Source organism: Maylandia zebra, linkage group LG18 (genome assembly GCF_041146795.1).
Source record: "Maylandia zebra isolate NMK-2024a linkage group LG18, Mzebra_GT3a, whole genome shotgun sequence".
Taxonomy (NCBI): domain Eukaryota; kingdom Metazoa; phylum Chordata; class Actinopteri; order Cichliformes; family Cichlidae; genus Maylandia; species Maylandia zebra.
In genome coordinates this window covers 29,701,277-29,728,699 of record NC_135184.1, presented here as the reverse complement: position 1 = coordinate 29,728,699, position 27,423 = coordinate 29,701,277, and the positions used below count along the sequence as shown (strand labels likewise).

The 27,423-nt window shown below is 39.6% G+C and overlaps 2 protein-coding genes across 3 annotated transcripts; both read right to left on the bottom strand.

Moving 5' to 3' along the window:
• LOC101478728 (gastrotropin) lies at positions 1–21,891 on the bottom strand. Of its 2 annotated transcripts, none has more exons than XM_076876748.1 (5): positions 21,838–21,891; positions 1,229–1,344; positions 945–1,120; positions 751–840; positions 1–134 (listed from the first exon to the last, which is right to left on the bottom strand). In XM_076876748.1, exons 2-5 carry the CDS (start codon positions 1,293–1,295, stop codon positions 84–86), a joined length of 384 nt encoding a protein of 127 aa, XP_076732863.1. In that variant the 5' UTR covers positions 1,296–1,344; positions 21,838–21,891; the 3' UTR covers positions 1–83. The 2 variants fall into 2 exon arrangements, with proteins under 2 accessions (XP_076732863.1, XP_004565376.2); XM_004565319.4 differs by lacking the exon at positions 21,838–21,891 and adding an exon at positions 14,507–15,143.
• Positions 19,148–27,306, bottom strand: elovl8a (ELOVL fatty acid elongase 8a). Its single transcript, XM_012923015.2, has 8 exons — positions 27,226–27,306; positions 24,171–24,237; positions 23,886–24,073; positions 23,035–23,115; positions 22,287–22,343; positions 22,083–22,197; positions 21,838–21,965; positions 19,148–20,105 (listed from the first exon to the last, which is right to left on the bottom strand). The coding sequence occupies exons 1-8, from the start codon at positions 27,229–27,231 to the stop codon at positions 19,938–19,940; spliced, it is 810 nt and encodes a 269-aa protein (XP_012778469.2). The 5' UTR covers positions 27,232–27,306; the 3' UTR covers positions 19,148–19,937.
• Positions 27,307–27,423: the final 117 nt, after the last annotated feature.

Sequence of the window (27,423 nt, the reverse complement as noted above, 5' to 3'; positions counted from 1 at the left end):
TTCAAGTTGGCACAATCACCATAGTTTATTAATTAACACAAATATTGTTCCGAGGTCTCCATTGTAACTGTTAAAGATGAGAGTTAGATCTTCTTGCTGATTCTCTTCAGCACTACAGAGCCAGCTTTGGAGGTCTGCAGAAAGACAGGAAATGACTTCAATTAGCTTTTGCAGTGCTTCTTTACATCTGGTTTTATTCTGTAAAAATTTTTTTTTGAAGTGTCAGACAAATGAAAAAATACCACTGTAACAGTAACTTTATACTTGTCCGCTTCTGACCAACCCTGACACCTGAAAACTGCAGACTTTAGCAAATTAAGTAATTATAAATTAAGCAATTGTGTCAGTCAGCTGAAACAGTCTTCATTTTGAATTTTCCACTGTGTTTGGCTTCCTTTTAACTGGATACATTTTTGCTGTTTTTCTCAAAATGAAAGTGTGAAGTGTTGAAAATTTCTGAAAAGCAGACTATAAAATGGAAACCAAAAAGAGATAACCTGCAAAGAGAGAAGTGTCTCGTATAAATTCTCAGGATTAAAAGGTTAAATATGGGAATGAATTGGTTGTTAAAGTGCATTCAGTAGCAATACTCTGTGTTTCAGAGAGTTTTTTTCTTATTAGCTGTTCCTGGTCTCCAGCTGCAGAAGTATAACTTTGATGACTCTAATGATCCCTGCGGGGAGATGAGTGTAATAACTGCTGTCACTGCCCAACGTTCGCACCTCTAAAAGCCTAAGTGAGTGTGTTTACCTCGATGAGTTTGCCACCACTGATCTCAGAGGTGTGGTGGTAGTTGGGGAAGGTCACACTTAGCTTGCCTCCTTCCATTTGTACTGTAGCCTGTAAACAAAATTGTGATATAACCAGTTAGGAGAGTAGCATTCATAGCTTTATGCTTCTGCTAGCTATAGCTAAAGTGAAGCTTTGGATCATTTCCTCCCAACCTTGAATTTCTTTCCTCCAATGGTCTCCATGTCGGCCTCCTTTCCGATAGTGAACTTGTTGGTGACCTTGGCATTGGCAGGATATAAGAGGGTCCAGGTGAAATCTTTGCCATCCTGGGTGACCTCTGTGATCAACTTGTAGTCACGGCCCCTCTCGATGACATCATCTGGAATGCCTATAGTGGGACGGGAAGAGGATGCAAGGTCAAAAAAGGCCAAAGATGTGCAGAAAACAATGGAGTTCAGAAGCAGAGGAAGTGGAAAATTTGAGCCTGCGTTCTCACCTAGCACCTTGCAGAAGGCTTCGTATCCCTCCTGGGTCTCGGTTTCCCATCTTCCAGCGAATGCCATTTTGGTAATGTTGAGGGTAGAGGAGTGAGATCAGAGATGCTGAGGCAAGCTGAGGAAAGAGCAAGGTACTGAGACCAAGAATATTCCCCGTTTATATACTTTAGATCTCTTGCCACCTCCTTCATTTGCATGTGATGACACAAGAGAGCAATTACAACTGAATAGGATGAGTTCAACAGGCTACGAGGGAGAGGCCAATAAAAAGCATAAACAGGTGTTCATGGAGTTCACAGGCAGGGAGTAAAACGCTGACTGCTCTCTGGGTGAGCTGCAAGCTCACCTCTAGGTCAGTGAACTCACCTGCAATGGCTTTACGGACATACCCTCCACTTTTACTGCTGCTGATTCGAAAAGTAAATAAAAAGACAATAAAGGCTCCATTTCAAGATACGATCCATCTTTTTCAGAGTACACTGTTATGTCCAAAATGGAAACTGTCTGGGGTGTAATCAGGTCATCATTTACCTATAAAAAGGCTATAATCATTGTCTGGCACCGGGAAGGCTCGAGATGATCTAATGTAATTGGAGCCATTTCACTATTTTAAAGGTGTCATTTTTACAGAGTCATCGCATTAGTATAAAGTCTGAAGACATTAAGACAGAATTTTACACACAATCAATTATAACATCTTGCATGTAAATTCAAATGCTTTATACTGTAATCCTTTCATCTAGCAGATGAGCTCCTTTACCAAATGTAAAATGTATCAGCACATTTCCTCAGTTCCTTTCTTTGTAATTCAGACCCAAACCCAGGGCTACCAAAGTACAGACAAAACACGCAATAAACACAGTTAATGATGTAGTTATTAACCTGTTCTTGTGAATAAAACCTAGTCACCAAGTATAGCATCTTGACTTAAAGGTAAGATTTGAATCATCTTGTGTTAATAAGGAAGCTGTACAGTATGGAAGCTAATTTCCATGTAGTTATCAAATACTTTTGTGTAAATAAGTGCATTTAATTTGTTTTTATTTTTTTGATGAATTATTGATAAATATGTGATGCATCTTTGCTTTTTTGGATAAGAAAAACAAAAAGAAAAACATATTTAGTCATAAAAATGTCATCTCGTTGTCAGTGTAGGATGTGACTTAATCTCATTATAGGAGATATGTTGATTTATTAGTGGAATATTACTCCATATAGATGACTGAAAGGCTTCTGACAGATGTGTGACAGCAAAACAGATGAAAGCAGTAAACCAGTGACAAAAAACACTTCCTGAATCTTTCTTAAAGAAAAAAAAGTACATAGCCACAGTGCTAACACAATTACAGTAAAGTGTTGCTTATGCTGTTGGTGGCTGAAAATTGTCCATTATGGTGACTATATGACTGAAGCACACTGGGCTTTCAGTTCTGACAAACTGAATAGGTAAAAGCTTTTGACGCTGCACTTTGATCTCACACAATGCAGCCATTTCCACAGATCGCTGATAGCGTTTTTTAAACCATGAAAAGTCAACTTGGCCTTGGAGCTCTTTATAGATACATAAAACATCATATTGGCCAACATCCTATAAAAGACACCCACTATCTCTTTCTTTTATTTCACTGTCACTCTCTGCCCTTTCTCACACACACACACACACACACACACACACACACACACACACACACACACACACACACACACACACACACACACACACACACACACACACACACACATTAATCAGTGTGCAAAAGCAGATCAAATCCAGATAAAAAAAAAGGGAAAACACACACGTGTCGATATTTGTCATGAGAATTTAACCTGCTGAATCTTTATCATTACAAATGCATATTTATAAGTGAATAGTCATCATAAATGTATAACATCATTACACACTTTAAACACACTGAAGAGGAGGCATGATCGAGAGCTTGCTTTGACTTATAAGTGTGACATTAGAAAGAAAAAAAATATGAGTTCAGGAAACGGAGAAAGTGGCAGTTCAGTCCCTCCCTGCCCGATTGCACTAATCTGCACCCTAAGCACTGCACAATGGGACTGCACTCCATGGTCTTTGATAGGCGTTTTAATAGCCTACAATACACTTGAATTCGGGGTTTTAGTATCAGTGTGGAAGATTTTACAATATAGAATATATGGCTTGGTCATAAGCTGAACATGTACCACCATGTAACACTGTGTAAGTGCTGGTGTGGATCCAGTTCTACCCTGGTGCTTTCTGAGAACCAGCTCAAGTCTTTAAGAACCAACTATTAAGAAATATGTCTGTGTAGGTTCTCAGTCATCAAGGTCATGGTAGTCTATGGAGCTTGGAAAGAAAGCAACTGGACTTCTTTAGTAAGTTTCACCTCTCGCCGAAGAGGCTTCTTCAGTTCTAAAACCAAACGGTGAAGAGTCCCGGGGACTCTACCAATTGCTGGGACTCTCCACCATTTAGTTTTAGAACTGAAGAAGCCTCTTGGATGAGAGGTGAAACGTCTTCATGAAACTGTCGCTCTTTAGACAACTATTAAGAAACACAGAAAATCACGATGAGTTTCTCTACTTTAGCCCCTCTAATAGCCACTAGCAAGAATGGTTCCAACTTTGGTAAAGTAGTTTTTTTGATGGCGCACTGGTGATGGAAATGTGTGTAAATAGTTCCAGATTGAGAACCAGCAGCACGTTGGTGGAAAAGGACTAGAAATCTGTGAGAAGTTGTTAAGTTCTCTGATTTTGGATAACTGCTATCAGATCAAAGTCTCTGGATTTTCTTTGGATTTAAATTCACACACAAAAATTCAAATAAAGAAATAAACCATCACGATGTTCACATTATTATACTGAATACATTACATGGTGTAGCATTAGATATAGCCATTTATTATCTGCAGACGCCATGCTAGACACATAAATCTTAAATATATTTTTGAGTCATCGCAGTGATTCAGTGTGGCGAGCAGTGAGAAACTGCAATGTCAGGTACTAATTTTTCCTGCCACTAAAATCTGATGTTATGCAGAACATGCCAGACAAAACAAAGATTTCAGCCGGTTTCTGCCCGTCTGTCTCGAGGTCAAACTTATTCTCAATTCACAGTGAATAGTGAGCAAAGTGCACTTGTCTCTCGAGTTTATTGTCGGTGTTGCAATTGTGTTGGTTACATTTTAATAGTTGGCTGTAATTTCAACTTTTGCCTAAACTTTTTTTTCCACTCTCCTCCCTAATTCCCCCAAGTGCGATTCCAACTAGATAATAAGTAACTAGGATTACTGGCCATTACGTTATTATGTCCAATCACATGTCGATGAAGTCATGCTTTACTTTTTCCCTCTCCTCTTGTCTTATGAAAGGCATCTTTCGATATACACAAGAAAGGGGCACATATAAAGGCGACTTAAAGGAAATGATGAATACTAAATGCAAGAAGAGAAAAAAACAAGGATATGAACAAACGAACAAGTAGTTAATGAAGAACAAGAAGGGGGAGGGGAGGAAAGGAAGAAAAGATTCTAAAGAAAGATACATATAGATAGATTCCTTTTATCTACAGCTCTAAAGAGGGGATTTGCGATGGAGGAATTAAAGGAGGGGAGGCCTTGATATGCAAATGAAGCCCCTGCTAATCAAAGCAATAAGATTAGCCTTCCAAATTGAGATGAAGAAAGGCTCCATTATCTGGGCCGAGTGTCATGTTTAATAACGCGGAACGGCATGGTAATTCACTAGTGATGCAACTGGAGCCTATGTGCGTGAGTGTGTGCGTTTATGTGTAATGCGAGTAAAGTGGCGGTCTGCAATTGTTCGATGTGAAAATAGGAAAAATAGACAAAGATGGTTATATAGATATATATGCATATATATATATATATATATAGAGAGAGAGAGAATTAAACTTTTGAAAGACAATTCATGAACTTGTCTGCATGTCATCCAGTGTGAGATGAATAGGAAGAGTAAATGCGGCAGGCATGAGAGGAGAAAGTGTGTGAGTGCGTGCGTGTGCTTGGCTTTGATGCTAAAGTTTTGTGCTATGTTGTACAGGGAAATGAAAACTCTGTGAAAAATGCTTCTGTAGAGGAACACTGGTGTATGCTCACACATTATCAGATAACACTGAGCCACGTGGTTTGATCAGGTACACATTTACTCAAAGAAGGAGTGCAACGCTTTACCCAGAATCCCATCCCAACGTACACACTGCCAAAATAATGTCTGCTTTCTCAAACCACAGTGTGACTATAGCATAAGGTTTGCTCACTGCTGCAGCAGGAGGAATATTTGGTTATAAAATGCACATAAACAAAAATGTGAGATGTGTTTTGCAGTTACCAACCAGCAGTCTCTAACTAGTAGAGCATGTGGAAGCTTACAAGCTCTCCCAGGAGTTGGTGAAAATCAAAACAGCCCAATTGGAGAGGGAATATTGAGTTGATAGATGTGCAAATAGGATGCTGTTTGTATGATATCACATGGTAACATGTCAATATGGTATTTACACAATAAACAAGAAGCGCTGTGAGAGTGCAAAACTCCACCAATGCAGCTCACTCTCTGGGCAGTACTTGGACTGAAACCCATTTTATTATACATGAAATAATCTTGAATATTTTTTTAAATGTGTACATGGTGTAGTACATGTGGAGCATTGATTTCATCTTTTAGTTCAATTCGTCCAAATGTTTAGTGATTATAACTCGTGTTCAGGTTATCGAGGAACATTTCACACGTGTTCAAATTGTTATTTATTTAAATGGTTATAACCTGGCACTGTACTGCACTCTACAGCCCTACAAAGTTTTATCAGAATTTATGCAAAACTTTTTGAGATGTCGTGTCGTGTCGTGCAAAAACATGACCGAATTTATGTTATAGTGGGGCAAAAAAGTATTTAGTCAGCCACCGATTGTGCAAGTTCCCCCACTTAAAATGATGACAGAGGTCAGTAATTTGCACCAGAGGTACACTTCAACTGTGAGAGACAGAATGTGAAAAAAAAATCCATGAATTCACATGGTAGGATTTGTAAAGAATTTATTCGTAAATCAGGGTGGAAAATAAGTATTTGGTCACCTCAAACAAGGAAAATCTCTGGCTCTCACAGACCTGTAACGTCTCCTGTAAGAAGCTTTTCTGTCCCCCACTCGTTACCTGTATGAATGGCACCTGTTTGAACTCATCATCTGTATAAAAGACACCTGTCCACAGCCTTAAACAGTCAGACTCCAAACTCCGCCATAGCCAAGACCAAAGAGCTTTCGAAGGACACCAGGAAAAGTATTGTAGACCTGCACCAGACTGGGAAGAGTGAATCTACAATAGGCAAGCAGCTTGGTGTGAAAAAAATCAACTGTGGGAGCAATCATCAGAAAATGGAAGACATACAAGACCACTGATAATCTCCCTCGATCTGGGGCTCCACGCAAGATCTCATCCCGTGGGGTCAAAATGATCATGAGAACGGTGAGCAAAGATCCCAGAACCACACGGGGGCACCTGGTGCATGACCTGCAGAGAGCTGGGACCAAAGTAACAAAGGTCACCATCAGTAACACACTACAACGGCAGGGAATCAAATCCCGCAGTGCCAGGCGTGTTCCGCTGCTGAAGCCAGTGCATGTCCAGGCCCGTCTGAAGTTTGCCAGAGAGCACATGGATGATACAGCAGAGGATTGGGAGAATGTCATGTGGTCAGATGAAACCAAAGTAGAACTTTTTGGTATAAACTCAACTCGTCGTGTTTGGAGGAAGAAGAATACTGAGTTGCATCCCAAGAACACCATACCTACTGTGAAGCATGGGGATGGAAACATCATGCTATGGGGCTGTTTTTCTGCCAAGGGGACAGGACGACTGATCCGTGTTAAGGACAGAATGAATGGGGCCATGTATCGTGAGATTTTGAGCCAAAACCTCCTTCCATCAGTGAGAACTTTGAAGATGAAACGAGGCTGGGTCTTCCAACATGACAATGATCCAAAACAAACCGCCCGGGCAACAAAGGAGTGGCTCCGTAAGAAGCATTTGAAAGTCCTGGAGTGGCCTAGCCAGTCTCCAGACCTCAACCCCATAGAAAATCTGTGGCGGGAGTTGAAAGTCCGTGTTGCTCGGCGACAGCCCCAAAACATCACTGCTCTCGAGAAGATCTGCATGGAGGAATGGGCCAAAATACCAGCTACTGTGTGTGCAAACCTGGTAAAGACCTATAGTAAATGTTTGACCTCTGTTATTGCCAACAAAGGTTATGTTACAAAGTATTGAGTTGTATTTTTGTTATTGACCAAATACTTATTTTCCACCCTGATTTACGAATAAATTCTTTACAAATCCTACCATGTGAATTCATGGATTTTTTTTTCACATTCTGTCTCTCACAGTTGAAGTGTACCTCTGGTGCAAATTACTGACCTCTGTCATCATTTTAGGTGGGGGAACTTGCACAATCGGTGGCTGACTAAATACTTTTTTGCCCCACTGTATATAAGCCAAAAATGTAATGTCATTATGGTCTTATATGTCAATAAAAGGGTGTTAATCCACATGCACCTTGCAGACATTTCTTTCTTATTTTGGGATGTAAACAATCCTGCTCAGTGTTATCATCAAACCCGGTATCACTAAGGGTGTAGAGACAGAAAATAACACAAACACATTTGCTTACGTTGGAATTTACAAAAACTGAGGGGAAAATGCAAAACAGTTGAATTGTGAATTTATGTCTGTTTTACAGTGTTTGTTTTTGTAATCAAATTTACATAAGTGATATTTATCTCTTCAGTATCAAAAATTAACAAAATTTATGGCTTCAGCCTAAACCCACACAAAGGGGATCATCTCGTCGACTGTACAGTTTTAAAAAGGCAACCCTTTAAAAATGAAAGCTGAATGGATCAGTGAAAACTTCTGTTTGGAAATGCAAAAGCATAATAGTGGGGTTCCACTAAATTAGAAGAATTTCACCTAGCTTTAAAACATAGCCTAATAACCTGCTCCAGCCGAGGCAGAGGGCTGGCCTCAGTGAGCTTGGTTCTGTTGGAGGATTCTTCCTGTTAAAGGAACTGTTTTACTTCTTTCTATCATCCAGTCAAAATCTTTACATTACAATATAAACTAAAACTGGGGTGAATCACATACTGTTCAGTGGTTTGATCACTGCATGCTAAAATCATATATATATAATAGGGGTGCAACGATATTCGTATCGATATTGAACCGTTCGATACAGTGCTTTCGGTTCGGTACGCATATGTATCGAACAATACAAAATTTGTAATTTATTTTATCAACTTTCCTTCTGACGATGCTGTCTGTGTTGAGCGCTCAGTGAATCTGCGTTCGACTACTCCGCCTAGGCTCGACAGTGCAGGAGGAAGGAAAAATATATGTCAATGCTTTTGCATTCTTTCAGAAATGTAGCTGGGTAATTATGTCATTGGCATCGGTGAGCCACTGTCAATATGTGACATATTGAAGTCGCGTTTGAATTTGCGCTTGTTTTTTTGCTTTCACTTTGCAATCGTGCGAACTGTGTATAGAGAGCGACAGTACTGATCTGTGAGTGATGATAATTTGCGCACCAATTCCTCTGACATCGTCTTATTAATCGTTAGCTTACTATGCAAACATGACAAGTGAAATCTCCCGCAGCAAGCTTAAACATGTGAGAGGTTGATCGCAGAGAATCACTGAGCGTTATGTGAGTGCGTGTGTAAAAGCAGCAGGATATATATTTGACTACGATGACCTGGATGACTGAGAACCTTCACAGACAGATATATATTTTAGTTCTGCTGAGCCAAATAAGACAGGTCAGGGTGAAGAAGTGACAGCCAAAGAAAAGCTTACCACAAAACGGAGAAGTTATGACAAATCAGACTATAAGGCAAAAAGAAAGTGCAGCTTTATGGTTTCATGGACAAAATAATTTCTGTGGCTGCAATATGACGAGCTAAATAACCAGGGCTGCACATAAGTGGTCCGCAGGTGCGCATTCGCTGTCAAAATAAAAAACATGCACAAGGGTTAGGGTTAAATTTAAAAACTGTACTTTTGAGTTAAAATATATATTTATAATTTTAATAAATGACAAATTAAAAAAGGCATGAACATTTTTTTGTATCGAAAAAATATCGAACCGTGACACCAAAGTATCGAACCGAACCGAACCGTGAATTTTGTGTATCGTTGCAATCCTAATATATAACTATATGTAATATAGAGGGGTAAAAAGGTACAATATTTCCATTTGAAATGCATTTGTGTAGTAGTTTATATTCTAGTGTAGCACTAAATATACTTATATGTTTTCCACCTTCTACTGCTTTATATAACAGAACAGCATCTCACAAGGACACAGGGTAGATTTAGTAAGTCAATAAAGTTTTTTTATCCTCAGGAAAACAAGTGAAGCAAACAGAAGGGAGTGAGGAACAAGCAGAAACAGCTTCTCTGAAGCAAACGTGTTTGTGAGAAGCAGGACTAGCAATATCACTGGTGCGCAAGAGAGACTACCAATTGTTTATGGTAATTATACCAGTCTATCACCACTAATTTGAGCATGACCACTGATGGTTGAAAATGCTGCACATGGCACCTTTAACTCTGAAAAGCCTGAGAGGGAGAGCTGCCTCAGTAACTCAGGCAATGAGCCAATATAACCATTAAACACCAGGACAGAAATAGGCCACAGTAGCCGCCAACACTTAGCATTCTGTTGTTGTTATCTTTGCTGTTTCTCAATCCTTCCTGACAGCCTTACCATCCTTTGGGGAAGGAAACAGCAGTCACTGGTGATTATGGAGAGCCCACCACCCCCACCTCCACCCCTCACCCAGGGAGCCAAATTATGCCTGCATTAATATTTCATATTACACAAGAGAAACCACATGTGTACTCAGCCCTTTGTCTTTATGTCAAATGAAATGTGCTCGGCAATCATCAGAGGGCGAACCGACGTGGAGGGAGGAGGGGTGAGAGCAGGAGAGGAAGAGGAGGAGAAAAGGAGGAGATGAGGGAGAAGGAGGAGGACAAGAAGTGAGGCAAGTCAGGCAAGAAGCGGAGAGCCGAGGGAAAAGATGAGGCGAGACCAGGTGAGATGAGCAAAGGGATGGGGAAGGGAGGATATGTGGATGCCAACAAAGATGAGGCAGGAAGAGGAGCAAGAAGACATGAAAGTGGTGGAGAGTCTGGAGATAAGGGATTAGGAGAATAGATGAAAGTACAGGAGAGGAAGGAAAAAGTAAAGGGAAAGAGGAGAAGGGAGGAGAAGAAAGGGGGTAAGGGAAATACCTTTGTGCTTTAAATAATGCAGAGAGGTGAAGAAGTAAGCCAGGCTTTGCCAATGGACAAAGAGCCTAATTTGACATTTTGTCTCCATAGTAGAAGGAATGCCTTTGAAATACAATGTCAAGCATGCACAGAAACGAGTATTAAAAATATTAATTTGGAAGTTTACAACAGTAACTCCCCCCTCATTTGCTTCATAATAGTTTTATCCAGCAAATACCTTTCAAATGTTCAAATTTCCCAATTAGATTCTTGCAAATCTCACACAATACCACGTGATGAGGGTTGATATGGATCCAAGAAGCTAGTTTTACAATGGAAGTGTGGTTGCACGCGGGCCATTTTTCAGTACAAACCAAAAATTTCATTTTAAAATCTAATTTTGAGTAAAAACAATATTTTCATCCTAACGGTTTGATTCAGTTATTGCCATAATTACTGAAACCCTTTACACACCATTGCTGTGACAAATGCAGCAATGATGTAGCTCATTGGCTTTTGTGTCTTGCAGAATTAATGAATTATGGCTTAATGAATCATCTAACTCAAGTTTAATGCGAGAGGCCTCAGAGATGTGAACTCTTCTTTGGTTGGTGACAAACCACAGTTTGTTTTATAGTCAGTATGGTTTGTGTAAGTATGGTTTGTGTGTTGCAACTGTGTGTGACACCTGTTTCCACCTCCCCTTTTTTGAATGTGGATAGATGTGATTAAAGAATCATATCACAAGTTTGGAAGAGTAATTGGACTGGTGATTGATTCAAGGCTTTCTTCTAAAATGTCTTGCACTTCATAGTTTTCAGTGTCATATGTACTAAATTTAACTTGTTTGACCTCCAACATTTACTGAAAAAGTACAAAGAAAAAAATAAAATATGAAATGCTTCAAATACCTAATATCAAACCTCAGGCGTAAATGTAAATGTAATTTGTGCTTAAGGTGGTACACACCCTAACCTTGGCTATTGTGTTGCCCATCTTAAAATAATCAACTATGAATGAAACAGAGTAAACAGTGAAGGTGCTCAAATCAGTTTGAATTTGCAATCAAACTGCAGAGCTGAATCCCTTATCCATGATTAATGTGAGTTCACATCACCTGTCATTCATTTCACCATTATGCCTTCTGTTTGTTCTCTCCAGTTTTGAAAATGGGAAACAGCATGTAACGAGTAGACACACACACACTCAGGCATAATATTATAAACACCAGCTAATATTGTGTTGGTCCCCTTTTTGCTGCCATAACAGCCCTGACCCATCCAGGCATGGACTCCACTAGATTCCTGAAGCTGTGCTGTGTATCTGCACCAAGATGTTAGCAACAGATCCTTTAAATCCTGTAAGTTGTGAGGCGGGGCCTCCGTGAATCAGACTTGTTTGTCTGGAAATCCCACGGATGCTTGATTGAACTGAGATTTGTGTGAATCTGGAGGCCAAGTCAACACCTCTAACTCAATGTTGCACTCCTCAAACCCTTCCTGAAACATTTTTGCTTTGTGGCAGGGCTGGAAGAGACCACAGACATCAGGGAATACCATTTCCATGAAAGGATCTATATGATACTCAAATGCTTTGGTAGGTGGTACATGTCGATGCGACATCCACATGAATGGCAGGACTCAAAGTTTTGCATTCGGTTTGCATTCTTCCTATAGTGCATCAGGATGCACACACCTGGCCATCCATGCAATCCAAAAGAAAACATGATTCTGACCAGGCCACCATCTTCCTTTTCCCTGTGGTTTAGTTCTGATGCTCACTTGCCCGTTGTTGGCGCTTTCTGCAGTGGACAGAGGTTCAGCATGGGCACCCTAGCTGGTCTGCAGCTATTCAGCCCCATACACAACAAAGTGTGATGCACTGTGTGTTTTGAGACTTTTTTTTATCAGAACCAGCATTCATTTATTCCACAACTTAAGCTTCAATATCTCATCTGTTGGATCGGACCACTCAGAGCAGTCTTCACTCACCATGTGCATCAGTGATCCTCGGCCATCCATGACCTTGTCTCTGGTTCACCACTGTTCCTTCCTTGCACTGCTTTTAATAAATCCTGATCACTGCAGACCAAAATGCAGCTCTTGTGGGGTACAAGAGCTGCATTTTGGAGATGTTTTGACCCAGCCGCCTAGTTGTGTGTATATGTGTGTGTATTGCCTCATCTTAAATGTTAAAGGACTTGTATATGCATTGATTTTATAGACCAGAACTATAATACATGTATATAAAAGTCAAGATGCCCCATCCACTTGCTGTTCAAACCTTTTGTTTTTGAGGGGCAGCCAATGTGAAAGACAAAAATATGGATGGACATTAAAGCAGCTCATGTTCAACTGTGGATGAAATGAGCAGTTTCAATAAGGCCCAGTATACAAAGGAGGGTTCTTTTTGGCAGTTAGGCTTAGATAACCTGCCCAAAAGTAATGGACACACAACACAAGAGTTTACCTCCCTAAACATATAAAAAAACAGGAGAAAGTGGTTACAGAAGGAAGCGGCAACTCATCTCTACTTACTCATTCTAAATACAGATCAAAATTCAGCTAATACAAGCACTTATGTGGCTGTTTGGTTGAAAGGGAAGCAAATGATCCTCAGCAGGTATATAAGGAGCCATCTTGGCTCCTTATATAGGCTGTAGTCCTTGAGCTGGAGCCAGTCATGTGTACGCTGTAGTCTTTCCATCCAGGCGGCCACCTGCACAGTGCAATTAGCATGCTTTCTCCCCACAATACAGACGTCTTCATGGCAGGAAACACATAATGAAACAAACACGACTGTAGTCGTAACGCCACAAGTGGGGTTTCTCTTGTTGTTAAAAAAGATGTGTACACACACACAAGCTGTCCATCCAGCGCCTTTTAAAAGACAGGGTTTATTCTAGAGGTTCAAAATTTGGAGGAAAAACAGCTTCTTTTCTCAAAAATCTACTTTTTAAGATTTTCACGGTTGCTCATTACATGCACACTCTTAACACAGGGCTATTAGCTGGTTGGTTGGCTGATTAAGGCTATCTTGCTTGTAGCTGAGTGTGTTCCCATCAAGCTGAGATTGCTACAGCCTCTTGTTAACCCTCGTTGTATGAAACTACCCAGTGGCCCACCTTCAAGCACACTTACCAGCCTCCTCTTCCCAAACCACTCTTGCTACCAACAATTATGTCAGCATGTGTGTGCGTGCACAACAGTGTATTTGTGTGTCTGTGACTGTGTGTGTCTTAGTCCCTCTCACTAGCTAGGAAGTTAGCAGCAGCCACTCTGAGAGCGCTTCAATATCCTCTCACTGTAACCTGATTATTAATTACAGTCTGCCTCTAGCTGACCGCGGCCCAAACACTGTCTGGCACAGTTACCAAGGAGACAAAGTCATTCACAAACAAGATTCAGCAAAAACACATTTGAGTGCATTCACGGCAATGCGGTTTCACAGTCCTCCTGTCTATTCGCGTCTTTCTGAACGGTGGCGGTTAAAGTATTTTAATTAAGAGCCATGCCGATCAAAAGTTATGCAATCAGGCCATATATAAGTGAAAAGTGTTAACGACCAGTTGACACCTCTTATTTTAGTTTGGCATAATCTCAGAAGTGCCATAACTCCTGAAACACTCAAGATGAAACCCATCATCTGCTCGCAAAACTGCAAGTTGATCAAAGCGACTGCATGCCAGAAAGTCAGTCATGCCTGAGCTGTACAGCACTCAGCAGTAATCAACCTGGAGCTATGCCTGCAGCGAGGCCGGGGGACATCAGTCTTTAAATGGGCTGCTGGCAATCAGCTGAGTGTGTGTGTGTGTGTGTGTGTGTGTGTGTGTGTGTGTGTGTGTGTGTGTGTGTGTGTGTGTGTGTGTGTGTGTGCAGTGCTGTTGACACTCATATTCACGTGCATATGCACATCAATAACATGCTTATAGTCTGTCACACCGTAGTAGACAAAATGTGCAATGAAAATTAAATCAAACATATAACACCAAGAAGTTAGCATACCTGTGTGCAAACAGAGTTTGATCTCCAGCCTGCAACTTCATACCGCAAATATGATGCGTGTAAAATTAGGGAGCGGCGAGTAAACGTCCCTTTGGACCCTGCTAGTGGACGTTGTGGTGGTGGAGGGGCTGGAATAGCAGACAGCAATGCTGGGTAGCAGAAGTACTGGCATGTCAGAGGAAGAGATTTTGCAGCTTAAAGAAAATGCCAAATTGGGAGAGTGAGACATGTTAGTGTGCATGATGTAATGCATCTCAAATTGTCTGCCTGAACTAGCTCGCAGGCTACTCCGTCCTTTCTAAGTCACAGAACAGAGCATTTGCTACTGTATGAAATAAGAATAAAGAATCTACAGTAAAGTCTGCCAAATACAATACACAGGCTCCACAGTAACATTTCAATGCAGCAAAAGCAGCCTATTCATAGTGAGATCCAAATATGCTTTTTCTCCCAATACTTAATATGTGCAAATTTAATGATAGAATCGATCTTTGTCAGAATGGAAGAGAAATTGTGCAAATTCTTCAAAAACCTTTTATATCTGCTCTCTTTAAATTACACTGAAGGTGTTGTATGGGATTCAAATCAGCGATATACTTGGCCAGGTCATAGTTTCACTTTTTTCTTCTGTAGCTTTGGCTATGGCTCATTGTAATGTCTCACTATTCCCCTTCTTCCAGGCATCTGCTACTGGGAGTCGTCTCATCACCCAGTATTCGGTATATCCACAGGCAACAGTTATGAATGTCATTTGCCCAGAAGTTTCTGCTCTCAAGCCTCATTACACACCAGTTTCCCATTTTCATTGGTACTGTGCTCTTGACTATTCCCTTTCACTATGGACTTGTTCAGGTTCATGCTGAACATGCTGAGCTCCCTCTGACCTGGGCCCACTTCCATGAGTAAGTGATTGTATGAGACATAAGTCATATATGAAACAAAAACATTAACCACTGGAAGAAATGGGGATTTCTCTTTCCCTGATTTCTCATTTGGGTCATAAGACCCAAGAATGTGCTCCTGATATTCAACAGGCTTCTCTTCATGTTATTTTGCAAAGTTTAACCTTCAGGTTTTGTGGAGCAACCACAGGTTTTTTTTTCTTGGACATCGTCCAAATCATTGATATATTGCAATGTCCTTCAGACAATCTGAGCTCTCAGACAAACTCTGATTTCCAATGATAACCCCTGTGCCAAGTCTGCAGCACTCGTCCATCTGCAAGATTGTGCATGTAGAGAACTGCCAGTGTTGTGATTTTAAAACTGCTGTGACTCTGATTAGTGGTACTGCAGCTTTTGCCTATCCTTTTCCAGTTTTTTTAAATTCCTGTGGAGACCTTTTTCCACATGAAACCTTATTGCAGACCTCCAGCATCAAGTTTCTGTTTCACAGTCTATATTTTCAGTAGATTCATTAGTTTTTCTTAAAGCATTGGTTTGATTGTTCAGAAAACAAAACCTGCGTGTTTTATGATACTGTGGTTGTGTCACTTTACATAGGTATTTGCCTTCAGAGGGCCTACAGAGAGGGGTTTTCAGCCTACACAAACGTGCTTCTATGCAGTCGTCCAATAAATACATCAGCATGTAGCTCAACATGGATGACCCTCTGCATAGGCTGAATGCTGATTGCTTGACAAGTGGGCTGGAACAGAAAGGCAGTGACAGCAGAAGAGCATGAAAAGCACAGACTGTTGCTGCAGTGGATACTTTTCATTGTTTTTCACACTTGGCTTCACTTCAGTTCTTTGTGTGTTCTTTCTGTGGTTGTCTGAAGGACCAATGACAACACAAGCAAACGTAGCCCACAGAACGGTTGTACCATATACTTTGGACGCTGTTTCTATCTGGCAACAGATGCTCTCTGCAGTCCACTATAGTCTGCCAACTGCCAATGGAGAACCACACTCAGTTCAGTACTGTGCTTGTCAGATATTAGAAATCATACAACTGTTGAAAGGTTATACAAACTTAAAACATTTGTCATTAGAATAGTTTTGGTGATACACTCTTAAGTAGGTGAGATTAGTCTGTTATATCTTCAGATGTCTTGAAACACATTTTCTTCCCGATCAAACAATAGCAAAACCAATTTTCCATAATTTATTGTTTAAATGCAGGTGATTTATTAACAGCCATTTGCCATTAGCTCTTAGTTCTAAACTTTCCACTGACTTATTTTAACTTTCATGTTCTTGGCTAAATTAAAAGCATACCACTGCAAGACGAGTGATGGAAGTCGCCACTTGTCTTGTCACCGCTTAAGCTAGCAAAGAAGATGGAGCAACTACATCAGGGCAAAGTCTGGAGGTCCTGGTCACATCAGTCCCCGGGTGCTGAAGTTGCCCAGCTGTCTGGCAGATGCTGCAGGATGCCAGACAGCTGGGCAGCACAGGTATGGAAGACATCATGTTTAGTGCCGGTACCAAAGAAAACCACCCCACCAGTTACCTTGATGTCAAAGGTCATGAAGGTCAAGAGACTGGTTCTTGCCAGACTTAACTTACAAGTGAAACATCCTCTCGACCTGCTTCAGTTTGCATCTTGTAGGGATGAACAGCAATGTTATTTACCCTTTGCAGCATACTTACTTTCACCACTGGTGGTACTGGTGCCATTGTGAGAATTATGTTTTGTTTTTGTTTTTTTCCAGTGTCTTTAATACCACCCAATTTGAATGTGTGCTTTCTGTCTGTAGTCTTCTTTTCAGCTTCGGTCAATCAGTGTAGGAACAAATGCATTGCACGTGCATCACACAAACAATGCCCCATAAGACTTCTGCATTTTAAAAGCTCCTACCTTTGAAGCACACAATGATCGCCACTGTGATTATTTAGGATTTCTGAAACGATTATGTAGTGTTTTAATTTCATGTAAACTTATTGACATTTGAACTTGACTTATTGGGCTCTGCTTTGAACATAAGCACAGGTTTTTGACAGTTCCAGTGAAATATACAGTGGCCCTGAGAGGCCAAACGGACTGCAACTTAAGAAAACACCAGTAATAAGCAAAATGCTGCAAAAGCACACTAAACACAACACAACAACGGAAATAGGAATCCACCAGCTCGATAGCTACCCAGGAGCTCGAGGGTCACTGGAGCCGCCGAGAACGGCACAACTCCCAGCACATCATTTTCAGATCACCGCGGTCTTTCACTACTCAGGTTAAACGTAATATATAAGTCACTTAGATAACCTAAAAATGTTATTGTTTGGCTTTTTCAGTGTTTTATTTGTTCGTGAGTAAATCAGTTTGGCTGAGATTAAAATAATTAGATTATTAGATTAAATAGAACTTAATTAATCCATTGGGTGGGTTCCTCCGGGATTTTCACACAGCTGAATAAACGTCAAACAGAAAACTGATTAAACAGAAGTGTGAGAGGGTCGAGAATTTACGCCAGTGTCCTGTTATATTTTAGATAGCAAGGAGCAGACAGCCGAGTTTATTAAACCCCACCGAGACAGCGCTGACGCAAATCTGAAGGCTAGACTGTCCAATTTCACAGCCGTTTACTTCCGGTCTACCCGACCTTCTGAGGAACCCACGTAGACCGCGAAGGCTGGGTCCTCAGGAGGATGCAGCCCATGAATTTGGACACGACCTAGGTGTGTTTTATCATGATTCATATAATACTGATGACGGATTTTTAGGCTAATAGTTAGGCTAACACACTTACCTCCCATCTTTTCTTTCCTCACAAAACCGATAGATCCTCCACTTCTTTTAAGTGTCTCCCAGCGCAATTCTTAGCATATTTTGGTTCCTGCAACTGATCCGTTGGGTTATTGTCTCCCCAGAAACACTTCCCTTGTGCTCTTGGGAATCTGTTTTTTCCTATTTCCGTTGTCATTTTTCCTATTTCCGTTGTGTTTTGTGTGCTTTGGCAGCGTTTTTCTTATTGCTGGTGTTTTCTTAAGTTGCAGTCCGTTTGGCCTCTCAGAGGAACCGTAGAAATACACCATAAGAACTTCAGCAAAATGCTCCACATTAATGCACTTTACACTAATACTTTTGGCAATCTAATCATGCATTCACAATTAATGTAACAGGTGCAGGACCTTGCCAAGGAGCCACCTCTCCCCATCCTTCTAGAAATGTGTGCGTGCATGTTTAATCAGATGGAAAAGCCTGTTGTTCTTTGAAGGATCAAGGGGTTATCTGCAGCACTTACCATAATGCTGCAGCAACGTTTCAGTGGGCCAAGTGAAAAGTTTGAATTCATGCTGCTGGTGTACAGTTAAGAGTATGATCAACAGTCTGCATCACCACCTTAGTTTTTGGTAGTTTTTGTAGGAATGATACCATCATCAGATGGTAATATATGTACTGAAACTGCACCATACTTGGACATAAATAGGCGTTTAATTGTGAAAATGTAAAGCTGATAACAGAGGCATGTGGAGAAACGATGGTGCAACTAAAAGCATCATTTGTTCTTTCATTAAAGTGTTTAGAGCTGCGGCTAGATCATTTTTAAAAAGCCTGTGATCAATTGCTGCCTAATGCAATTTTGTGGCTATAATAATTTCTAATTTTTAATATTGATCGGGGATCAGCTTTGCATTTTAAAACTCTCCTTTGTAGCAAGCAATTGTTTCCCTTCTGCTTCTTTTCTGTTATATTCCTTTGAAAAACACAAAAAATGTGAGATTCTATATCACTAATAACAAGCTAAGATGTTGCCTTTGTAATGTTGATTTAGCAACTTTTTCATGTTCATTGTCATCTCTATTGAGTTTAAACATAGGAGAGTCAAAACTGATATGCTAGTCTGAGAATTTATTATAAGGTATTGCATATTTGGCTAATCTATTTCTTCCTTTAATGGTCCTTTCATTACTGTCTGCAAAGGTTACTGTCTGTCTCGCTTGTCTGCCCAGTTATATTTTTACATCATGACAGATGGGGTGGATAAGTAGGTGGTGGGTGTGGTGTCTCCCCATCGGTAAGAGAGGATTATGTGCTGGGAACTTTGGAGGCAAACACAAGTAGAATAAATATATAGAGAGCATGGAGTGCCATTCTGTATGGACAACAACTGTATGGACTGCCATCCAGTGGGTGTAAAACCTCGAATGGAGATTAAAAGTATTTTTCTAATAGCAGCTGGGGGAGGAAACACAGTTAACGTGTATTAAGTGTGTTTGGGATCTTGCTAGATGAAAAAATAGGACTATTCACTGCACATGAATGTAACCAGCACTGTTGTGAAGCAAACATCTCTTTATGGGGGTAAATATGCTTCACCTGTCTGGTGTTACATTATATTGTAAGTTTATATCCCGTTTTTCATACATAATAAGAATTACCATCCAAACAGTCGCTAAAATTAAATGATCAGGATAGCAAACAAACAGAGATGGATTTTTGTTTCTTTTTATTTACTTTTTTCCCTCTCTCATAACAGTTTTGAGTTTGAGTTAAGTTTTCTTGTTCTTTTTGACGAGGTAGCTTCTGTAGTAGAAGTTACTGAAGAGAATGATGAGGCTGAGAGAATATGCCAAAACAGTGATGTTCATATAGTCAGGGAAGTCACAGTCAGCAAACAGATTGTAGCTGGTATGGATAGTCACTATGAAAAACTGGAGCTGTAAAGAGAAACAATAGCATGATGGTAGACTTCCAGGGCACTGAGTACAAGAAAATTACAAGAGGATGGTCACGTAAGAGATGAAAGCAGTAGGGGATAACAGTTAGGCAATTTTCATACTTGCTATATGAGCTATAAGGCTTGAACACTTTCAGCAAGTTCCTCTGTATATTTGGTGTAGAGTGGTTGGAGAAATATCCACAGTCTTGTATATAGAAAATGGACAAAGCCATGTTGATGTTACCAAGTTATTTGTGAATAATGAATAATGAATTAGTGAATGGTTGTCTTGAAGGGGCTCTTTTACCTTTCTGTTTTCAAACGACAAGAAAGGAGTGAAACAGAGGGGCACTACTTGCTTATAGGGTAGTGACATGCCAGACACATGGGCAAGCTTACTCTCTCACTGGACCATAAGTTACAATTTTATATATAATATTATATTTTATATAAAAAAAAACCTGAGTTAAAATTGAGTTGTCTTCAGTGTGACTGGAAATCAGTGGTTAAGACCATAAACTGTCCCAGAAAAGACAAGCAAGAGTTATTTTCCCACTGACCTTTACAGAAACCAGAGAAGTTTGCCCTCTGCTGGCCATTAAAAAGAATGCTTACTTAAGCCCATCTTTTACATACAGTCTATGGAAATGACTCCAAAGTTATTCTTTAGTTACTCGTAAAAAGGAATGAAATTATATGTAATATTGATAATGTCATTATTAATCTTACACCCAGTGATGCTCACATGGAAACAAAAATAGTAAAGATTAGTTATCTTGCAGTATGTGGTGATTTTTTGGTCGTTTCTCAGTAACATATGTTGATATTTCTTGTGTAACCATATACATATCATTTAGATACTATGCAATATGACTGTTTTTTTCTTTCTCTTTTATAAAAACAGAGTAGGGTTGTCAGCAGAGAGTAACACGGGCAAAAGTACTCATTAAAAAAAGAAAATAAGTCACCATGTGAAGGTGTCCATTGGATTCATAAAGCTAGTCACGAGTGAACTACCTCAGCTTCAGTTAACTAAATTGTAAAGACAAGTGTTAATGATGGCTTGGGGGTCGTTTTGAAGGTCAGTGCAATTCATGTCACAGAATGGCAGTCAGGCACCATACTGACCTATATAAGCTGAAGCCATAAGGGAAAGAAAAAAATACAGGATGCATTGTCTTTTCATTAGACTATAAGTAGAAAACAGATGGTCCAGTAGTTAGCTGAGGAGCATCAGTGCTGCTAATCTGTCTCGTTTTGCCAGCAGTCAGTCAGAACAATGACAAACCAATCAGGAAGCCTACACGTTAAGCTCATCAAAACCAAATTATTAAGCCTCTGAGATCTAAGTCGTCGTTGGTGATGACTAAGCCTATCAGAATAAGGACTTTTTGGTCTTATTTAAGTGTGAGAGAACAAAGAAAATATTTCTAACTGACAAACATCCACCACTTTTTATATTTTTTCCCCATAAAGCCAGTTCTGGCTTTTTCAGGATTATCAACTTTGATGGCTTAGTAGTTGTTGTTATTGTACAAGCTTCTAAAGTACACATAGCAGAATCAGGAAGGTGACTGCCTTTATGCTACAGATAGAAATACAGACTGACGGCTTAATGAATCATAATGAACTATCCAAAAACATAAAAGGGAGCTAAAAATTAAGAGGAGATCATTTTTAAGTTAGAGGATGATCACTGTAAAATGAATGTGAATGAGATGCATACAGACCAGCTGTAGGGTGGTGAGGTAACGTTTCCACCACAAGTATTTGGTCATGCTTGGTCCCACAGCTGCCAGGCCGTAATACATGTACATCACTATATGGACGAGGGAGTTAATCAGACCTATCAGGAAAGCTGTAGACAGACACTCTGAATGAGAACCATATATTATCTTCTTGAATATTTCTGTTTGCTGCTCAAAGACTCTTATTCACAACATTTTGTAAAACTGGACTAGTGGGTTGTACTCACACTGTCCACCAGCCACATATTTAACCCCAGCCCACCAGTTGAAGATCATTGTGGCGTGGTGGTAGACATGGAGGAAGGTCAGTTGACTGTTCTTCTTCCTTAGGATAAAAAATATCTGAATCACAGAATCACACAAAGACAGTTAGGCAGAAGCATCTTGCAGCCATGAAAACACATGCTCGTATAAGCTTGCTTGAAACTCACAGTGTCACAGAGCTCTATAACTTTGGAGAAGTAGAACCACCAGCACACTCTGGCCATCTGTCCAAAATTATAAAAAGTACATTATTAACCTTCGTGCACTGCAGTTCAAACAATTTTAAATATATATATATATATATATACACAGTTCTGTAAAAAATATTGAGCCATGAGCATTCTTTACAGTTCTCTATGAAAATTGGAAATGCAGAGATTTACTGAAATATGCAAACATAAATGGAAACAATTCTGTACAATTCCAATGAGCTGCAAAGTCCAACTTTATGAACACCTTTATTCTTAAACACAGCCTCAACTCTCTTAGGATACTTTCTTATAATGTTTCCTACTTCTCAAAGACAGGACTGTCAAATGCTGTTTATCTGATGTAGACAGCATTTTAGGCCTGCCACCTCTTCTATTATGACATGATGTCAGTAACAAAGGATCCAATTTAAAATTGGCTCTTTGCTAAATTGTCTATTATGTGTAGACAAAACACTGTCTCATCAGTTGGCGTTAAGTGGGTTAAAAAAACAAAAAAACTTTCTTTTGAAAATGGTCAGGTACAAGGACTGGACTGAAAATAAGTGAAAAAGCAGCCAATGTTCAAAGATAAACTTCAGAAAGCCTGGAGAGCTATTGCTCTGCAAAACAGTCTGGCTGCTCAGAAACAAAATCCAAAGAAATGGCTCGACAGTTTTTTCACAGTAGTGTACATGTCAAAATTAATTTAGTGAAAAACATTTACCCTCATGGCCAATGGGCTGTCACTGTAGTCCACTGGCTGGCACAGCAGACTGTATCCTGCCAACCAGGAAGAGGTTGTAAACTGTAAAGAGAAAAGATGCTCTCATCACTGCTTGTTTTTTCTTTCATTTAGCAAAATGACGTTTCATTAAATAGGTAAAAATCCTTTACCAAATATTCCGTGAAGGAATAGGACACATGAACCATGCGGGACTATTTGATCTTTAAAGCATGCTGTACACGGTGAAAATGTAGCCACTGATGCGCAGCACAGACTCCCAAACAGAGCCGATGGTAACATGTCTGTTTACACTCCGACAGATGTGGTTTGCTTTAGGCGGTGTTTCTGTCCAAAATTACCTATATTAAACTATTTTATAGCTCACATTAGGATTTTACAGATTCACAAACTTTGACAGCCATTTGGACGGTTTATTTTTTTTTATGATCTATTTGCTCTGTGTGTTTTATATGCCAATAACTGTTTTAAGAGAGTTGACATGCAAGTACTAGAATCCACCAGCTACAAACTGCTACAAACTGAAACCACTGGGAAGTGAAGTGAGTTACAGTGATTATCTCAGAAGAGTGGAAGGTTCTGTTGGCATTTATGTATAACTGGACCCAGAAGAGATACAGCAGGGATTGAAGGACACCCCCAGTGGTTCTGTGTCCATCCCCCAAAACATCAGAGCTCTTTTGGTCCCATGAGTAACATCTAAACAACATTAAGCAGGTGGTTTTAGTGTCATTGGAAGTTGTATTATCCTATACTGACTTCCTTTTAGCTGCTCTGAATTCCCGCTCCCCGTTGTCTTTTCCGATAGTTCCTTCAAGCAGTATGGTATTTACCTCATAGAACATGTAGGCAGACAGGCAGACCATGGCAAAGTTGTAAACTATCAAGACAGGTCTGAGGTTGACTGGCTGCCTCCTTGCCATTAGCTTTGACCCCACCCATATAATGATCAAGTAACACAGGAAGACACAGCTAATTGGCACAGGAGAATAGACCAGAAGCCAGTTGTCTGTCCTTTTGTCTAAATGACAAGAAGGTGAGAGAAAAGCAGAAAGACCTTTAGAAAAAAATAAACTGCTAATCTCTGAGAAAAAAAATGGGTAAATTAATTTACATGCCTCCTTTTTCCAAAATCCCATGGTAAAATAACTGGACTTTCTGCCACACAGTGAGCGCTTGAAAATCCTGAAACAGAAAAAAATGAGAGAAACTTTGATTTGCAAAGCTGAAGCAAACACTAACGTTTTAAAATGAAATAATATAAGTCTCTCACAAAAAAACAGAAAACATCAAACACCTTTTTTGGTATAATGATCACACCTGCTTATATGGCATTTATAATGTTCTACATTATTGATTTTTCTAATATTGTGTTCATTCTGCAAAGGCCAAACATGATTTGTCACTGCATTAAAGTTTCATTTTGTTGTATTGGACTGGACGAGGTCTGGTTTCAAAACCCTCATCATAAGATGATGACTACACATAAAGTCATTTGCCGGTTTTTTGGTACAAACCACAAAATGTACTCATATAAACTTTTTTATATCAGTACAACTAACTGTTCCCAGCACTTTGCACGCTCATAAATAGTACTCTTCTCAAAAAGTACTTTGCAACAAACAACACCTCGCTGCAAAATTGATTAAACTACCAGGAGATAATCTGGATTACAATTTAAGGATTATGTGCACTAATCCAAACGTATCTCTTTTGATAATGGATCCTCTTGACTAATAATCCTCTTGATGACTGGCTGACTGATGTGGACGACAGGGTGACACGTGTCCTGGTGTGTATTACAGTGCTGCCATCTAGTGTCTGAAGATGAAAGTTGCGTGCACAGCAGGTGTGTTTCTCTTTACTTCACCATCAGACTCCTCTTGTGGTGTTGCGCATGTTTGCCTCAGGCTTGGGTAGAACTTAAGAAATATACAGTCTTTTTACAGATAAACTGGATCACTACTACTCTGAACTGCTATGTCTCAGAAGAGTTGATTCATTAGTTTCACTATTATATATATAAAAAAGGGAAAAAAAAAATACAAGAAGGGGGAAATCTGTATAAACCTCCTACTGGACTTTGCCATGGGATCAAAGAATGGAAATAAATTAACAACCCTTCTTTTTCCAGGCTAACACATGCTTCATCCACCATCAATGAAGCCAATGCCGAAGAGTCCGAAAGTGCAGTTCTTCTAATGACTTCCAAAGAGTATCAGTCCCATTAGACTACCATGTTAAAATGTCACTCATTAAAATAACAGGTATCCAGCCTGGCAACTATACTGGTATTGAATTTGAGCATGTATGTAGTGTTGGTGCCTTTAATAGTATTTTTACTGGAATTCTAAGCTAAATAATGTGGCTACAGCAAGTTGGTGCTCCAGTTTTCATGTCTTTGTGTTGCACCTATACTGCTGATGGATGCAGCTTGTTAGCCAAGCTTGCTAGCCTTAGCTGATGACTTTGCATGGCACTCTCATGGGAGTGGGGAGTAAGGGATTACTATTGCAAAAACGGTAATGGGTGGGCAGGTGCTTCTCCAACAGCATCACCATCAACACAGGAGCAAGGCACCATGTACATTTCAATTCCTTTAATTTTAAATATGTTTATATTGTCTATCCTGTAAAATAGTCAGATATCTATTCATATTAATGTACAGAATTCACCTGCTGCTGCTACTACTGCACATTCACCCAGTGTATATACTATATGTGTGTATATATATATATATATATATATAATGTTCTTCCTCTACACCCCCCCCCCCCAATTTTTGCACATGTCGAGGAGCGTGTCAGGCTACATTTCACTGTGTGTTATACTTGTATAACTATGCATGTGACAAATAATAAAGAACCTTGAACCTTGAACCTTAATTAGATTACCGTTACTTTCCCGTAGGAACGCTGCGTTACTGCGTTACTAAAACCGTGATTTTTTGCGAGAATGTCTCATGACAGTGACATAAGTGAGTGCAACGTTTGTGACAACAGCTGTGTGAAGATCAACAATGGATGATATATGGAGTACGGGAGAGAGTATGAGCATGCAGCGTTTAAAGTGTGGAAGTACTGACCTTACTTTGAGTTTGATTCCATAAAAAGTGACAAAACGATTAGTGTCCGTTGTGCGTGGGAAGAAAACTTATTTTTACAGTGAAAAAAACCCCTAAACAAGCACCGAGTGCACCAGGGTAAACCTCCGCCTACCCTACTCCTGCTTTACAGGTGAAAATAGAGCAAAAGGACCGCTAGTCTTTGACTTTATTTATTTTCTGCTGTGTTTTACTTGCATCTATTTGAAAGACTGAGTGTAAACACAAAAAATATTTTATTTTATGTGCTGGAATGTGCAGAAAATAGGTTTAAATGTTAAACTAATGTCTTCAAGTCAGAGAATGTTGCATATAATTAAATTTTTAGTTGATGCATAAAGTTAAAAGATTAAAACTGATAAAACAAGTTAAAAAAAGAGACTTTTCCATTTGATTACATTTTGTATGATGGATTATGCAGAAAAAGTAGAATTGGACTGAAAGATCTATCGCTTTATCACCTCTTCAGGTTGTAAATCCTGCTTTTAAAAAGTAACTAAGTAACTAAGTAAGTACTTTTGAAAATAAGTAATCAGTAAAGTAACAGGATTACTTTTTTGGGGAAGTAATCAGTAATTAGTTACTGATTACTTTTTTCAAGTAACTTGACCAACACTGTTCATCAATAACCAATAATATGCAGCGGTGAGGAGATAAATTTGTTCTTTAACAGTCTGTTAATATTAAATGCACTCTGCTACTTCATGTAAGTTAAAGCACTATTTAGAAGCAGCAGGCTGTGTGGCCAAAGCTAGGCTAAGCAGTTAAGCCTTACCTGTGTCCTCATAAGGATTTACGGAAAACAATCCCTAACAGAGCTGAACAGAACTCCTATGTGCTAAGGTTTAACGTGTAGAGTAGTACTGAAGGGAAAGTTACAAGAAGATACTTTCAAGACCAGAAATATACAGTATTTCAAAATAACAGCATGAGCCTATGCATCTTCATTTATGCAGCAGTTATCATTAAGATAACAGCTTTTAACCACAGCAGCCTCCAACAATGTGAGGAGAATCTACAGTAAACACAGCTGAAAATAACATTCACATTCAAAATAACATTCACTTTACCTTCATTGTGATGGTCTATAGCTGTGATTTCTCTCTTCAGCTCTGTCCTGTCAGAGCATGCGGCATCTCAGTCAAGTCCTAAGCAGGACTGAGTCAATCAGTGTGTGTACTACGGTGTGTAACTGCCAGCTAAATCCTATCTGAAAATGCTACTGCAAGTGTGACTGAAGAAAATTCAAAATCATATGATACAAAATG